Source organism: Drosophila arizonae, chromosome 5 (assembly GCF_054131065.1).
Source record: "Drosophila arizonae isolate 15081-1271.41 chromosome 5, UAZ_ARI_1.0, whole genome shotgun sequence".
Classification (NCBI taxonomy): domain Eukaryota; kingdom Metazoa; phylum Arthropoda; class Insecta; order Diptera; family Drosophilidae; genus Drosophila; species Drosophila arizonae.
The window spans coordinates 7,037,918-7,055,775 of NC_142925.1; the positions used below are offsets into that span (position 1 = coordinate 7,037,918).

The 17,858-nt window shown below is 38.9% G+C and overlaps 2 protein-coding genes and 1 long non-coding RNA gene across 6 annotated transcripts; 1 reads left to right on the plus strand and 2 right to left on the minus strand.

Annotated features, from left to right (window-relative positions):
• Window positions 1–1,391: 1,391 nt before the first annotated feature.
• On the plus strand, window positions 1,392–15,628 carry LOC108615288 (kelch-like protein 17). Its single transcript, XM_018009684.2, has 6 exons — window positions 1,392–2,066; window positions 8,045–8,218; window positions 8,522–8,705; window positions 11,780–11,876; window positions 11,947–13,279; window positions 13,344–15,628. The coding sequence occupies exons 2-6, from the start codon at window positions 8,193–8,195 to the stop codon at window positions 13,555–13,557; spliced, it is 1,854 nt and encodes a 617-aa protein (XP_017865173.1). The 5' UTR covers window positions 1,392–2,066; window positions 8,045–8,192; the 3' UTR covers window positions 13,558–15,628.
• LOC149268425 (uncharacterized) lies at window positions 8,548–9,839 on the minus strand. Its single transcript, XR_016270619.1, has 2 exons — window positions 9,018–9,839; window positions 8,548–8,960 (listed from the first exon to the last, which is right to left on the minus strand). It is a non-coding gene; the product is annotated as an uncharacterized LOC149268425 (long non-coding RNA).
• Window positions 14,681–17,855, minus strand: Phb2 (prohibitin 2). Of its 4 annotated transcripts, none has more exons than XM_089471926.1 (7): window positions 17,728–17,855; window positions 17,460–17,602; window positions 16,777–17,123; window positions 16,192–16,425; window positions 15,981–16,058; window positions 15,820–15,919; window positions 14,681–15,044 (listed from the first exon to the last, which is right to left on the minus strand). In XM_089471926.1, exons 2-7 carry the CDS (start codon window positions 17,590–17,592, stop codon window positions 14,932–14,934), a joined length of 1,005 nt encoding a protein of 334 aa, XP_089328052.1. In that variant the 5' UTR covers window positions 17,593–17,602; window positions 17,728–17,855; the 3' UTR covers window positions 14,681–14,931. The 4 variants fall into 4 exon arrangements, with proteins under 4 accessions (XP_089328052.1, XP_017865179.1, XP_089328053.1 ...); XM_018009690.2 differs by having other exon boundaries at window positions 17,702–17,781; XM_089471927.1 differs by lacking the exon at window positions 17,728–17,855 and adding an exon at window positions 17,662–17,684.
• Window positions 17,856–17,858: the final 3 nt, after the last annotated feature.

Sequence of the window (17,858 nt, forward strand, 5' to 3'; positions counted from 1 at the left end):
TTGGCCAATCCGCCGGTGGGTGGCATGGCCGACATCTGTGTGTGGCCATTTACCCGTTGAGCAGCACTTCGGCTTTAAGCGGCAATAAGGCTCAGGTGTGCCAAAAGGTATACAAGTGCAATTATCATACCCTATTGCGCAATGTGATATTCAGCTATTCAGATTTTCTACACACTGTGTTGCCCCTGGCGGCGCGACCGGTCCTGACCGTTAGCCTGACGTCAAAGGATTCATACTGCTTTGCGAATAAAAAAAAAACAAACTGAATTGAAAAAATTGTTTAGGATTTGCATAATTGTGTCAGTGGCTAGTGGTTTTTCTACCTTTTGTTCAGTTGCTTTGAGTCCAGCTTCCATCTAGACCTTGATGCTTGTTGCTGCTCCTGCTACTCCTGCTGCATTTACTTTACAACCTAATTAGATTTGTGGTTTGGTTCTTTGTGACGCGGTCGGCGAGCTAATGGTCAGTAAATGCAGCAACATTAGCAACAGCTACAGCAACAGCAACAACTGCAGCAACAGCTCTTGCAGCAGCAGCAGCAGCAGCAGCTCAAACTTTTGCAGCAAGCCATTTAAAAGTTTCAAACACTTTTGCTAATTTGTCTACTTTGAACTCATTTGCTTTTTTGTAAAACATTGTCACAGCGTTGTGCTTGACGTTTTTCAATTTTAATTGAATTTTCCCATGAATAATTAAATAATTTTTGCAAGTACCTAAAAGCATGCAACACTTTTTTGCATTCACTATGCAATGGCATTTGCATAACCTTTTAGCAGAGGCAGTTGGCGTCTACGTTATTGTGTTACAATTATGCCATAATTACATTTTGTATATTGTTTTAACTAATGAGTAGGCCAATATATACTTGTTTTTATTTATTGAAAAATACTATAAATGTTGGCTGGAAATATGGAAAGCTGTAGTAATTTAGACTGTGTATAAGACAATTGTCAGTAATAATGACCTTTTACAAACATATATATAGGAAGATATTTTTGGTTTATTTAATATTCAAATGGGGTTGTTTATATAGGTAACAATTATCCTTATTTGCTTAAATTTTTTTTTTTATTATTTTGTTTATTTTTTTTGTACACAAGTTAGTTAGCGCGCCCAAATGAGCAGAATAGTTAGACAATAAGCTCATAAACAGGTTACTGGAGTACCTCTTATTTCAATAAATAAAAAAAATAAATTACATCGTATTTCAAAACAGAAATTCCAGTAAAATTTAAAAGAACCGCCTGTAAACCGTGCACTTCTCACGAAAACAAGCACCCTGTTTGTCAAAGCTTTAAAAGCTTTACCCAATAGAACAGCAAGAATTCCAAGCTTGTTTTAGTCTCAGTGTAACATTACCATTTTGAGTATAACAGCAAAGCAGCGCTGTTAGCATTGTTTGTTATTTTTAAATGCCTAAGCGGCCTTTTCTTTATTTTGTATCAAAGAGAAATGTATAGTTTTCAAAGTATATAATAAGAACTTGTATTTTATTTTTATAAATCAGATTATTAAACACAAATGCAAGGACATGTTTTTTCAACGGCGACATTAGTCCAGGTGCTTTGTCCTGAATCCTTAATTTAATATGTCAATTCAAATAATGACTCATCGTCCTGTAGTAATCTATGTAATTGTTAGCATAAGAGTGGAGTAATAGCATAATTATATATTTAATGATGCTCGCTTAGCCATTGCCTGCCATGCTTCGCTCTACGCCTCTGGCTCACTTGCGCTCTCGATGAGTTACGCTGCCGCTGTCGACGTCGTTGTCTCTGGCTTCTCTGCATAAATGTTGCGCTCAGTCGCGTCTGAGCTTTGGTGCCGTTCAGTTGTAATCCGCGCAGAGTTCTCAAGCCTTAATTTTGTTCACGCGATGCTGGAAGCAACACAAATAATTGGCTAAATAACTGTTATAAATTTACGGTGTGTGTGAACGTGGTATCAAAAAGGATCAAGACTAAAATTTGAAGAAAAGCTAAAAAATAAATAAAAAAAGACAATTCAAGTGCCGTTATAGAATGCAAAATTCATAAATTTTAAATCCAAATAAACACAAAAACAAGGTGCGGCAGTAAGTTAGACTGTGAAAATTTTTTGGGTGTTGAGGGTGGAGTTGATGAATAACGGCACATGCCGCTGCACTGACCAAAAAGGAGATAGCAGAGTTGAAGTGAAAGAGAGTGAGGGAGAGCAGCCATGCGCAGACGCAACAAAAACAGAAAACGGCTGTTTTTCACAATTTTCCCGCGCTGTTGGCCGCAGGTTGACGACCCCCTACCAATATATATATATGAATGTATATATAGTAGATAGATGTATAATGAAAAAAGCCGGCATATTGCGAGCCGCGATAACAGCAGCAGCAGCAGTAGTCAATATTTGCGACCCAGTCTCACTCACTTTCGTTGCCGGGGTGAATGGAATGGGAATTGTTCTACTCTCTGCTCCGAACGGTCTTATTGACCATTGCCAGCCGAAATGGAGGTCGCAGCAGTTACAGAAGTTCCATTAATTGCGGCGCACGTTGCGTATACGTAACGCGCGTTAGATTTACCTGTGGGTTGTCTACCTGGTTGTTTAGCTGTCGCACTGGTTTGTGCGGAGACACCTACAACCACATTTCCCCATATTTGGAGCTGCTTCGAGTATTTCCATTCTGCCTAGCACGCATTGGCACTTGAGCGCGTGTTTGGGGGCGCTTCAAGAGCCCGCCAAGCGGTTCAATAAAGAATGTGCTAAACAATCGTGTTAGGAAGCTAAAAAAAGCGCAGAGTCAGGTAAACGAAATGAGGTTTTGGGTTGTCAAGTGGCGAAAAGAAATCATACTTCAACAGTTGCTCGAAATTTTGTTGTGCATGAATAAATTGTAAATAAATTAAGGTGGGAAAGTTCACTTTTTCTAAATGTGGATTTTTTTTCTGAATTTTTATTATGCCTTACAAGCTACCAAAAATTATTTAAAAATTTCATATATTTAGACAAAATTATTTATTGAAAATTAGTTAAATAAAAATATAAATGAATACTAATAATTATATATATTAATTATAGTTTAATGATTAAAAAAAATTTGGAGTTAAATACTGCACTTAGAGATCTTATTCATTCATTTAATCATTTTAACTATAATGATTTAACTTATATAAAATATATAATCTCCTTAGCAATTAACCTATTTAGAGCTTCTCAAGCATCTGTCTAACTGTGCGCTTAACTGGTATAAATTACCTCTAATAAAGCTATAATTTTTACCATTTAATTCGCATTTATGTAGCTGGAATAGAATATTAAGTAAACGATGACAAAATGAGCTGCTATTAAAATTTAATTTGTTACCATTTGTATAGCTTAGGTACAGCTCATCTGGCATCTCTAGAGTAATAGATCTTTTCCTTAGAACGTTTGCTCATACAAAATGCTTTGCCGTCTTATTCATTGATCTTAGCCGTAATTGAAGCTGAGTCGGAGGGCTATTTCCGCTCAAGGCAAATTGCATAGAGAATAAATAATGAATGGAATTAAGCAAAAACTAGTTGACCTTGCTGCTGAGTTGTTTTGTTGGCTTCTTGGCCAATTGCATAGCCGCATCGAGCTGCGATTAATCATCAATGAAGCGTGCAAGAATCAACTTTTTAGCTGTGCTGCAATTGTTTCGCTTTATGGCCCAGCGTCACGTGGAGCATAAACAAATGCGAAATGTGGCCCAAAGCGAAATATACAAACTAATATTTATTCCGATATATAAATATATATATATATTTATATATTTATATGAATATATGCTGTATATGTATATAAACAACTACAACCGGTTCAATGTTTGCACAATTTTCTGTCGCCAGACGCTAGAAAAAGTTTTTTTTCTGAATGGTTTTGTTGCTGTTGTTGTGCGTTTGCTTCTTCTATAGGGAGACCCAACAGTTGACTTTTTGTTAACGACTTTGCCGGCTGAACGTGTGGCCCATTCGTTTCTGGCTCATTTGGCAGTTAATTTGAATTTCACACACACCTCACACACACACACACTGCGCAGCTAAACTTCTGCTGAAGTGATATTTTGTTTGTTATTTTTATAACCATTTAGAGAGTATACGAAATTTGTGCCAAACATGTATATAAGCATAGCGACAGAGCTCTGCATATATACATAAATATATTTATGTTACTCTTTATGTCATTTCAAATCATAAGCATATTCCTGATCAATATCAGCAGATCTGTCTATACTTTATTAATTTTTCAATGCTCATTTGATTGCTTTGTTTATATTTTTTAGAGTGTTTCTATGTTCATATTTCATTGGATCTCAGTGCCAGGTCACATAATTATGGCTATCATAGGCACTGATGCTTCAAAATTAATTTCTTGTATAATCAACTTAATTGGTTTTTAAACATATCTTAATTAATGTAGATATTTATTATGGTATACCCCGTTTTTTAGGTACATATGTGGCTTAATTATTGTGGATTATTATTATTATTAATAAATTGTACTCAACTTATTTTATCATAAACTATTTTATTTTTTTTGTTTATTTTTTATTCTACTTTTACTAGTACATTTTTTTTTTAATTTAGAAATAATTTTTTTAAGCTCCAATTTTTTTTAGCTCTTTTTTTTTAAGGTATTCCGTCGACGTTGTGCTAAATATTTCCATAATTTTCCAGATTTTTTGTTTTATTTTTATTGCCTAAAATATTTTTAGCACTTTTTTCGGTTGCCAACGGAAGTTGTTTGAGCATCTGTAGCCAGAGTTATTGAGCTGGTCATTTGGGTAGGGCTATTTATATAGAGTACGCACACATATACATATATTATATATGCAAACCACCTGCATTTCCAGCTCTGCCCACTTCCTGTTGCTCTCGCACTCGTATTTTGCATGTTTATGCATAAATTTCAAGCGTCGCCCTCATTAAAGCATTTGTTGTCATATGAAGACAACACAATTTCAAGTTAATTAAACGCACTGAGCGTGTGCTGCACTGAGAGAAAGCGCTTGGGCAAAAGTTAAAAGCTCATTAACAAAATATTAATTTTTAATTACAAAGTTTAGTAAGCATTAAAATATATACACAAGCTGTTTGTTTTATTATAATGTGCCCTAATAAACACAAGTGTTTATATTTCATTTTATTTATTTTTTGTTCAGGGTTATGTGTGTTTAAAGTATATGGGTCATAAAGCTACGTATATGTTATATATATATATTATAATCTAGAGAATTTAACGTGCTTTCTATTTGTATTACTAATTTGTTATGCAGCTTTTGTTGATACTCTTTTTTGTCAGTGCATGATATGTGTTGCTTTATATGTAACATATATATTTTGTTTGTCTTTGTATGTCTGATTTTGTATTTCAATTTTTTTTCCTATTATAATAATATTTTATTGTTATATAAATAATCTAAATATAATCACTTATATAATATAATTAAATTTTCTATATAGAAAACAGAAAACAGTTTTGCTTTCTTCTCTCAGTGTATAATTTTATTGCATACAAAAATACTATTTATTTATTTTTGCTTTTTTTCTCTTGAGTGAAAGGTAAATATACAATAAATTCTCACCCTCCCCTGTTTTCGCACAGTGTACTCTTGGTGTGTGCAGTAACCACATGGAGAACTGTTAGTTTTGTTAGTTTTTAGCAACTGTCACTGAGCTGAGCCGCAAAACGCGTAACGGTAAACGCGACCCAGGCCGCGCTCTGACCCTGGCTGAGAGTTTTTAATTACACGCACATTGCTCATACGCCACGTACGGCACGCAGCTGAGATTTTTCTCTTAGGGTGGGGTTAACTGACCCTCGTTTAGTCGAAAATGAAGAAGAATTGCATGCGAATTGGTAACTGTGGCAATCCCACGGCTGCTTCTGTGTCAAGTCCGTTTTGCAACAGTTGCAAATTGCATGAGTGAGTGTGTGTGTGTGTCTGTGTGTGTGAGTAGGTGTTTCTCTGCGGGCAGTAATAAGCACCTAATGGGGCTTCTTCTTCTTATTTTTGTTTAGGGTCCACATTGTGGGCATAAACGTTCATTGCCCTCGCAACACGAATGCGCCCTCAAGCATGTCATTTCGGCTGGGCCACGCATCGCAAACTAAATTGTCGTTAATTTGTTGTTGCTAAAGTGAAATTTTTAGTTTTTCGATTATTGTTGGATATTTTATTTATTTATTTTTTTTAATTTTTATTTTTTTGATTTTTGATTGCCATGTTTAATTTCTTCGTGACGTTAATTTCACACATGCCGCCGCGGCTGATGTCTGGCCACGTTTTGTTGACCCCAGAACTTTCGAAGCGTGTTATTTGCCGGCTTAACAGCGGCTGGCCGGTTGAGGGAGGGGCAGGGGAATCGCGGGCGTATGCTTAATATGAGTACGTGCACAAATATAACAACAACAACAATAATAATAAAATAATAATGAGCATTGCTCTTTCGTTTATTTGCACAATCTGTCGAATTGCATTTCGCTTTGTATTTGTTTGTTTATTTTGCATGGCCAACCGGAATGTAAACAGTTATCAAGGGAACGAGAGATAGCAGAAAAGACAAAAAGGAAAACAAAAGCCAAAGCATAAAATTGAGTAAATATAGGCTGAGGATGCCTGAAAGCTGAACTCTATATAATATATAGCGGAAATGTGGGTAATAGATAAGGCAGATATTATATAGAGCTGCTCTCAAGATACACCTACACATTTGAATAAATCTTGTTATAACCTGAAGTCCTAGTCTAACAGGAGAAGCTACAGCTTCATGCATTCACTGTCGGATCTTATGTACATATCTTATATATGTCAAGTATGTACAAGTTGATGGATTGAAAATTGAAGACCTTTTTATGCTCTGCCCTCATGAAAAGGTTTTTATTTATATTTATTTATTTTATATTTTTTTTTTTTAAGTGTAGAGGTATAAAAAAAGGTTTGAGGTAGCTTTAGTAATAACGTATATATACATATATGTGCTTTAAAAGTATATACATAATATAATTTACGGCATATATTATACTATGTATATTGAAAATGAATATATATATTATTATATATATAAAGTAATAAAGTATGCCAGAATATAAAGACGATAGGGTATCTGCTAGTCAAGCTTTTCTGACTGGAATACTCACATTTGTTTTATTATTCATTTGCATTCAATTTCAGTGTAAGATTGTATACAAGAAATCAAATTCCTTAGTGTAAGATTGTATACAAGAAATCAGATTTCTTAGGGTATCTGCTAGTCAGGCAGCTACCTTATAATTTTGTCCAAGTATTTCCTACTCGATTAAGTTTTATTTACAAACCATTTTAAGCAATTTTCTAGCCCGTTTCGCGCAACAGCAGCAGCTTAGGGTATTTGCTAGTCAGTCACTTTCAACTGCCTGTAGTAGACACACTTTATTTGATTACTTTTAGTATGAATACGTTTTGTTTGGCGCTTGCATGCAACAACTGGTACTCGCTCAAAGCTCCCTCCCTCTTGTTTAGGCCAGCTCAACCTTGGCATGGAGTGCGGGATATGCGCTAATGAGTCACAATGAAAGGAAACAAACTGAACCGCTGACCACATTAACGCGCCTGGCTGGCTGGCTGGCTGGCCTCGTGGCACAAATGCACAAATTGCATGTGGCAGGACATTTGCTGCAGCAGCGGCAGCAGCAGTTAAAGTCGAGAGGAAGCAACTACATCAAAGCGAGTTCAGCCCAAATCGTAAATACGTCAGGGCGCAGCTCTTAACAATGGCCGAGAACAATAGCTAAAGACCCCGCTCTACCCGCCTGAGAAGTGGGCAAACTGAGCTGGTTTTGACGGCACTTAACCTACTTAACTGAGTTCGCTTTTGATGCTTTTATTTTACGAAAAAAAAAAAAAAAAAAAAAACTCAACTCGGGCTAGCTATGATCTCATATCCATGCGACGCTCCTTGCTGCGTGTGACCTAAATATTCTCTGGCTTCCGCTGACTCTCGGGGAGGGTGCTAAACAATTACAACCTATTGATTTTTTGTCTACTATTTCTTCACTTCATTTGCAGCTGCTAGAAATACCGGAACTGCCAAACTTAAAGACTGACATCTTCTGGTGGGTTAAGCGAGACCCACACGGAACACATTCAAGGACCAAAGCCTTTAAAACTCATTCCGAATATGTTTTAGTAGCTTAGAAGAACAAACCGCAACGCAATGTTTCTGCCTGTCAAATCGAATCAGTAAGTAAACTATATAATTACATACATACATACATACATACATAATATGTTTCTCCTTTGGAGCTGTGAGCAACCCCCGAAAACATTGAGCATGTTTTGGGGAGTCTGTTTGCATTAAACAACCCCCAAGCCAGCCCCAGTCATCAACTGCCGTCTGGCGTCATTTTGTCGCCACATCAAACGTCAACATCATCATCATCATTTATCTAGTTAATTTCAGATTTTATACATATGTACATATATGTGAAATTTGATTTAAAGACCTTAATTTGATTCATGTTTTGTTATCTCGCTCGCTTGCAGCACCGCCGACTCGAGTGGCAACAATGAGGATGTCACCACCACCAGCAACAATTCCACACAGACGCCCAGCGATCTGAGCCCACCGGGTCCCAATGAGGAGGTGCTGCCACAGGCGCACCATCAAAATCCGGGACACTGCATCGCCTCCTTTGCTGCCATCAATCAGATGAGAAATAATGCACAGGTGAGCAGAGAAATAGAGATAGAGACTTGAGTAATTTTCTTTGAGGCTTATATACGGAGCAATAGAATAAGATTCGTAATGCTCTTAAGTGAATGTAGAGAATTTGTTACGGGTATAATATAAATATATAAGGGGTTTATATAGAGCTTTTTCCATACTTATTTTCTTCCATTCTTCCTTCCTCATCCTTTTAGATGTTGAGATACTGTTGCTTCATATATCGTTGATCCTTATGATCCCAAAGCATTAAAGACCCTTGAATAGATTTGAATATATGGAAATATATGTATATATATACACACATATATATACCAATTTTGTTAGGACATCCTGTACTGCAACTAAAGAATTTACCCCATCTCTTATCAAAGTTTCAAGGCTTCAACTTGCCATTCAAGGATTTTCAATACTCCATCAAACATTTCTACTCTAACTTTTGCAACCACTTTTGCTCGAAAAATAGCAATAAAAAAAAAAGTAATTAATCCACATTAGCTCCACCTTTTACTGGGATAATGACACATCCCTTAAGCCACAAAACAGGTCAAACTTTCTGATAAAGAATTAGCAATAAAAAAAGAAAGAAAGTTCTTCTCTCAGCACATTTACGTACAGAGCGAAAGCCTTTTATATCAGTCGTATCCTCTGCATTTGCTGTCAAACAAATTGTGTGTCAAACCAATTGAGGTCATCGGGACTGTGAACTGGCCAAAAGTACATGAAAATAGTTTGACTTCCGAGATATTTTGGCATTTTGTGTGTGCTTTTTGGGTCATTTGCTTGGCAGCTGTAGCTAAGGCTGAAATGGGACAAGTCCTGGATATGCACAATGATTTTTGTGGACAATTGATTGCTTTGATGTCAATGAACCCAACGCACCAAATTCCTTCCTGTCTTGGCATTTAGTAGAGTCAAGAGTAATTTTTCTGTTAAAAGGCCTTTTTTCTAGTAGCCATGACCCGTTTAATATTCCAAAGGATTTAGCAATGACACATGTTTTCAGCTCCCCAAATGAAACAGTATAGGTTGTCATTCAAGGAATTTCTGTATGTCATGTTTTGAATGTCTAAATCAATAAAGCTATTTTAGCTGTTAATTCAAAGGCAAAACCCGCTAAGGGTTGCGCCTGTTGGGTATGCAACGGAATTTTTCGTTTCATATTTTGTTTGAATTGCAGCGATTGTTTTTCGCTTAGAATTTCATCTGCATTCGGGTTGAAATATTCAAAATACCAAAAATTAATATGAATTTAATTTAATAATTTAATTTTTTACAATTTAATATATATCAATTTTTATATAATTTAATTTTAAATTATTTATGTGTAGTTAATATTTATTGTTTTTCCTATTTTTCTATAAATTTTGACTGATATAAAAATTTCTATAATAAATTAAAATTCTGCCACAGCAGCAGAAGTTTCATATAAATAATATTTTAATATTTCATCAAAAACATATATTTAAGTTTTTATAAATTTATGACTTCCCTTTCTATTAGTCCTCTTTTAAATTAATCACTTCAGTATAAATTAAACAAATTTAGTTATGAAAAAATCTTTCTTACTAATTCTAGAATTAAATCAATTCAGCCTTGAAATTGAAACTTTTAACCAGTTGACAGAGGGCATCTGCGATAGCAGACCTCTTTCGATGCGCACAATTAATGAAATTACTATTTAGCATAATTAAGATTCAAGAATTTACTATTTGCGTGCTGCCAAGTGAGCCAAGTGAGCCAAGTTCGCCTCGATACACTCTCAAACAGCTTGCCGCACAGGGCGTATACATAATTTCTATATTTTTGCTTTTGTTGGGGCAGAAATTAATTGCCTAAATGACAGTGTGACAGACGTGTCGTGCCGCCCAGAGGGCAGCAGCTGGGTGAGCTAATAGAGTAAATTGCCGTTTACTGATAAAAGTATAAAAAGCAACAACAACAACAACAACATTTATTTACTCAGCGGGTGTTTGGCCTTAAAGCGATATGCAAAGCAAAAGTGACTTCGCCCTCAGCCGCATGACGTGTGCGACACAAATTTAAATAAAACAAATACATATATATATACATATATGTATATATACGATATAAGCAATATAAGAGATTGTTACAAATTATTGCAGAGCCATTAAAAATAGATATTAATCGAGTGCAGTGACTCGTCAAGTGGGGAGCGAGCGCGCTGCTTCATCAAAGTTATTTATGACAAGACGCATCGAGTGTCTGGCACTAAAAGTGGAAGCGTTTCACTTGTAAGGCTTCAATAGGGATAACGCACAGTGGTGTGGTAGTTGATGAAAATTGGATGTAAAGCCTTGAGAAGGTATTGATTGATGGAAATTGTAGAAAATCTCTTAAAATTAAATAGAATTTTAAGCATATGCCTAATAGGAATTTATTTTTAAAATATTTCATATCAATGCTAGGCTTATATTAGACTATATTGCTCACATAAAAAAAAAAAAACGTTTATATTTACATATAATATAGAATTATATATTTTACCTTACTACAAGCATTTTTAAAAATTTTTATTTCCATTCTAAAAAACTCTTTAATTGACTTTGGCAATTACATTTTGACAATACATTTTAGTTAAATATTTAACAGTATTGTAATGGAGAGTAACTGCCTAATAAATACCCTGAGCTTTGCGCAGAGATCTAGTAGGGAGTAACTGACTATTAGATACCTCGAGTTCTGCGCAGATCTATATTTTTAATTGCTATATTTTCAATTTATGATAAAAATTAAATTCATATAAAGCGAGTAGAATGGGGGCCTAAGGTATATTTTAGTCGGTGACTGTATTTATTATTCCAATCATTTCCATTCCCTTTTCCCATCTTCAATTGCTACCATTTTCCTGCCATTCCAACCCACTGTGCGCTCCCTTCGCATATGCTGTTGCTTAGACTGTGAAATTGAGCACGCATCTCTGTGCAGGACTTTGTTAATCGGATTTGTGTAAGACGAGTCTCTGCATGCGCCTTGAGCCTTGCTCCTCGTCGATTTCACGCCCTGTGCTTCATGTGTCAATGATATTTGTTGCCTTTTGCTTCTTCTGCTTGCAGCTCTGCGATGTGCGCCTCGAGGTGGGCGGCGAGACCATCAATGCGCATCGCGTGGTGTTGGCTTCCGTCTCGCCTTACTTCTATGCCATGTTCAATGGTAAGTGAAGCAGTTAAGAGCTGCAAGAGTGGGAGACCGGACCTTGAGTGCTTCTATTTTCCTTTGACAGATGATATGCTCGAGCGTACACAGGGCCTGGTGCGTCTGCATGATGTGGACAGCTCGGCGCTGCGTCAGCTGATCGACTACACCTACACAGGTGAGATAACCATAACGGAGCAGAATGTCCAGGTGCTGCTGCCGGCATCGGGTCTGCTGCAGATGCACTCAGTGCGAGATGCTTGCTGCAAGTTTCTGCTGCGCCAGCTGCATCCATCCAACTGCCTGGGCATACGTAGCTTCGCTGATGCCCACTCCTGCAAGGAGCTCCACACACGCTCCCACAAATATGCGCTGCAGAACTTCCAGCAGGTGGTGGGAACGGAGGAGTTTCTGCTGCTGCCCTTCGAGGAGGTCAAGGAATTGATATCGAACAGCCAGCTGAACATTAGCTCCGAGGAGAAGGTGTTTATGGGCGTGCTGAGCTGGGTGAAACACGATCTGGCCAACCGTCGACTGCACATTGCCGAGCTCATGTCACATGTTCGCTTGCCTCTGGTCAGCCGCGACTTCCTGATGAGCTGCGTCGAGACGGAGACACTGATGCGCGACGACTCCGAGTGCAAGGAGCTGCTGCTGGAGGCCATGAAATACCATCTACTGCCGGAGCAGCGCAGCCTGATGGGCAGCCAGCGCACCCAGGAGCGACGGCCCGAGGGCATGAGACCCTACATCTTTGCCGTGGGCGGTGGCAGTCTCTTTGCCATACACAACGAGTGCGAGGTCTATAATCCGCGCTGCAACAGCTGGTCGCCCGTGGCGCCGATGCTCTGGCGTCGCTCCCGCTCCGGTGTTACTTCGCTGCACAAGCAGCTCTATGTGGTGGGCGGCTATGATGGAGTAAGTGATCTGGCCACGGCCGAGTCGTACAATCCGCTGACCAACAAGTGGAGCAACATCACACCGATGGGCACCAAGCGCAGCTGCCTGGGCATCTGTGCCTACGATGGCCTGATCTTTGTCTGCGGCGGCTACGATGGCGCCTCCTGCTTGAGCAGCATGGAACGATACGATCCACTGACGGGCATCTGGAGCTCCTGCCCGGCCATGAGCACGCGACGTCGCTACTGTCGCCTGGCCGTGCTGGAGAATCAAATCTATAGCCTGGGCGGCTTCGACTCCACCAACTATCAGTCGAGCGTGGAGCGCTTCGATCCACGCGTGGGTCGCTGGCAGCCCGTGCCCAGCATGACGGCTCGGCGCAGCAGCTGTGGCGTCGCCTCCACCGATGGCCATCTCTACTGCATTGGCGGCAACGATGGCACCATGTGCATGTCCAGCGGCGAACGATTCAATTTGCGGCGCAACTGCTGGGAGCCCATAGCAGCGATGCATTCGCGCAGGTGAGCTGAACTAAGAGAGCTTAGACTTTACCTGAACCTCTATTGTCATCCCTTCCATTTGCAGATCCACGCATGAGGTGGTGGAGGTGGAGGGCGTACTGTTTGCATTGGGTGGCAACGATGGCAGCTCCTCGCTGAACTCTGTGGAACGCTACGATCCACGGCTGAACAAGTGGAGCGTGGTGAATGCGATGGTGGCGCGTCGCAGCTCTGTGGGCGCGGCGGTGCTGGAGTGCTTCCATTTGGAGCGCGGACTGGTGCAGACGACGAACTTATGACCCCCTCCGCCGCTGAGCAGCATCAGCGAATCCTTCGCCGCTGCCACAGCGAACGGCGCTAGCAGCAGCAGCGGCACCAGTGGAACTCTGAATGTGCCCAGCCGGGCTGAGGCCGCTGCCTTTACGGCCAACATTGCTTTAAGCTCATCGGCGCCCTCGGCTAGCTCCACATTGCGTCGCCATCGACGTGAGACGCCAGCGCTGGCAGAGAGTCGGCGTGCCAATAGCAATGCGAGCAGCAGCAGTAGCAGCAACGGCAGCAGCAGCGGCAACAACAGCGAGAGCAGCACCGTTGGCACTGGTGGGAAAACACCGGCGACCGCCTGATCCTGGTCGATGTCGAGCTGGCGACATCCCTAAGCAAAATCACACTAAACTAACATATATACAAAGCTAACCCCAACGCGCCTATGGCAGGAATTATGATTGATTGATTGTTCGAGTTCGTTATTACAAATAGATATGATATGATATGATATAGTAGATATATATATGAGCATTGCTATGGGAATAGCTAATGGCGTCTTAACTGAGAAATCAGGCCACCTTTTTATTGCTCAAGTAGTAGATCAACAAAACAACACCAAAAATTAATCAATTTGTATTTAAAGTGTTTGTTCCACAATTCGACTTCGAATTCGAAATCGAATACACTTTAAATACATCAAGTTCTATTGTTAGGCTTATGCAAAGGATTTGATATAGAGTTTATATAGTGTAGTAGAATATTCCCTATTCTAATTTTCCAGCATTCTTTGATAATTCTAGTGTCTTCATTATCACTAGAATTTGGAAGCTGTACTGCATGGAATTTACTTTATAAACAAGCTATATAACTTGTATATGTCCATTGATTCATTGAACACTGAACCACAATTTGAAATTTTACTTTACAGCATAAGCATAACAATAGATATATATATATAGACATATATATATAAATATACACACACATATTTCTAGTCAAGATCTCGCACGAACTTAAAAACACTCCCATATGTAATAGCGATACAAGGAAGGAACCTAATCTGCCTACAATTTACATTGAATCTATCTATACATACATATTATAAATTATACTATATATATATACATACGATTATATATATATACACCACACCACTCTCTTATGTACTATTATGTATTTTATACATGCAATTATTATAACATATAAGTAAATGTTTCGTATTTGATGAAATTGAAAATTTCATAGATAATTTTTCCAAGGGCTCCACGAATTGAAGATTTTTATAGTCATTTGTATATATATATATATATTATATATATATTTGGTCTGTGTAGGTTCTTGCTTTGTACTGGGGCTTTGAGTTATTGCTCGTCTGCTTCTGGTTGGTTTCCTCATCGGGCGATCATTCAGAGTATGCGGTCGGCGGTGCTGCGTGCCACATCGCCCACATTCGCATTCGAGTCGACGGCGGTTCCTATTTTGCGTGCGTCTAGCCAATTCTTGGGCAAGCCGGTGCCAACTGTGAAAGGTGTAAGGGTTTAAGGTATTTTGGAAAAACAAGTTATGTTGTTTCATTTTAAACATCAATTTGTTGCTTAGAGGTTTTTCGACATGGTTTTTCTCAATGCGCATTTATTAACAGTTTCTTTCTTTTTTCATGATGAACTCTTGAATGGGACAAAACGCTAAATGCTGCAGCAATAAAGCCGCTTGCCACACACCTGTGCGTACCTTGCTTCGTCTCAGTTCAGCAATGCGGCAACGATATGAAATGAAGTTGTTGACGCATTGCAAGCTGAATGCAAATGTGATGAAAAATTACGTGAAGCAAAGGTAAGCCGAAGGCGGGCAACCGAAGAAAATAGAAGATTATATATGTATATAACTAAACGGAACTTAGGCACTAGGCTTATATATGTATGCAATTCGCGTAATGAAACAATTTTAAACAATCGCAATGAAATTTGATTTGAACAATTATCTTATGGTATTATATATAGCCCGCTTACTTAATCCAGATGTGGAACTGCGTTTGCGCGTTTTCGCATTTTAAAAAGTGGAAAGAAAAATAGAAACGAATTTGGCAAAGAGAAAAAAGAGAAATATATAGAGAGATATAAGGTGAAACGATTTAAGAAATGAGTTATACACGCTCTATATATATGTAGATAAAGGTCTAAAATTGTTTTTGGCCAATGCTCGAAACCAAAAACCAATCAAATTTTTTTTAGTTTTTTCCATGTGTTTGTTTGTAACTTAAATGTGTTAACTCAATGACGAAACGAGTTATTTACTTTTGTAAACCTTCTCAGTCATATCATCGAAACCAGAGTCCTGAATGTTCAACATCAAGCTATCAGCGGACAAATAAACCTTGTTCTGTGAGCTGGCAATCTGTGGAGGAAAAAAGGCAATCATAAATTCCTTGTTTTCCTTTTCTAAAGAGTGTACTTACCGTGCGAGCAATGCTCTGGGCGGCACGCAGTTTTCGCAACTTGAGATAAGCCGGATTCTGCTTAACAGCCAGACCTAAGTAAACATAACAGTTAAGGTGCAAACCAAGTGCAAGAAATATATATATAAAATAATAATAATAATAATAATATAAGTAGTGCTAGACATATATAAAACGCCTAGCTAAATGGTTTGTTTTGTAAAAAGGATATCATTTTAGCTGCCTCAGCTTCTCCCTCAGCTTGGACAATTTTCTGTTGTTTCTCCTGCTTGGCGCGCTCTACGAAGAAGACAGCGCGCTGCGCCTCTTGCTGTGCCACCTGTTTGGCCTCAATAGCTGCCGTATATTCCTTGCCAAAGCTCAGTTCAGTCAGCGAAACATCATCCAAAATAATATTAAAGTCACGCGCGCGCTCCACCAGCTCCTTGCGTATCAGCAGCGAGACCTATAAAACGGAATTCAATAAAGTTAAATCGAAAAAAAACTGCGCAATTAGGAATGAGCAGAATAGTTAAAGAGTGTAAGTAATTTTCTCTTTCGATCGGTTTGAGAGCCATACGCTTTGAGAGAGCGAGTGAATAAGAACGACTGGCAATTACTCAACATCGGTTGCGCTCTAGCAGAGCGAGTGAATAAGGAAGCCTAACGAATGTGCATCTTAGTATTTACATTTGCGAGGCTTCATTAAACATTCCCTCTCTTTCTCGCTTCCTCTGCGCGCATTATAAGGGGTGGGTGCAGATAATTTGTATTTACGCTCTACAGCCCATCTCCATGTGTTTTACTCTTTACATACCTGTTGACGTTGTGTAATCAGCTGGGAGGCATTGAACTTGGCAATAACACTCTTGAGCACCTCATTGCAAATGGAAGGCAACACCTTCTCATCGTAGTCGACACCCAGTTGTTTGTGCAGGAACGGTAAGTTCAATGAATCGGGACGCGACAACACACGCAGCGAAATATTGATCATTTGCAAATCTTTCGAGCCGGTGGGCGATGAAATTTTACGGGGACGCGAGCGGATGTCATAAATAATTGGATACTGGATCCATGGAATGCGCACATGCAGACCCTCAGAGTAAATGTCATTCTGGATGCCACCCAGGCGGCTGAAGATGATCGCGCGATGACCGCCCTCCACTGCAAAGAGATAAAAAACATTTAGAGTTGTTATGCAACAGAAACCGAGTGTGCTACAGACATTCGCTTGAAGTGTTATCAATGAAACTGCAGTTCCAATTGGATCATACTTCCAATTGCTAACTGGACTTAATTCAGGTGTTACTTGAAATGCATTGTGCAAGCCTTGAAATTAGTTACGAAATTACACCACTATCACATACACACATACATATGCCCGCATAGACAAAGCATACAAGAGACAGTTTGAGGTTATGTTCACATGCCGCTACAAATGTCTTGTTTTTCTTGTTTGTGTAATATTTTAGGCGGATTGTAGGTGTTTCGCGTACTTACCGGTATACAGGGATTGACTAACACCATAGGCAGCAGCGCCAACAGCCGCCAACAGCTTCAGTCCAATGCCCAGACCAGGTGGGCCACCTTTGCCCAGCTTGCCCGCTAAATCGTTGAGTTTGCTCTGTGCCATTGTGTGTGTGCTATTTGTAGAAAGTAAAACGTTTTGTTACACAATTGCTAAATAATTTAAAGCAGACACACTTTGTTGAAAAAATGAAATAATATGAGTTTCTCCTTACAAATCAGATGTGTGAGCAAACCTTACCGCACGCTATTTACTTGTGTCAGTGTGTAATTGGTATCGTTTTCATGAACAGCACTTATCGATAGCTATCGAACGTTGTTACTTAATATATATATCGAATATTTAGGACAGTGACAACTCTGTGTTTTTCG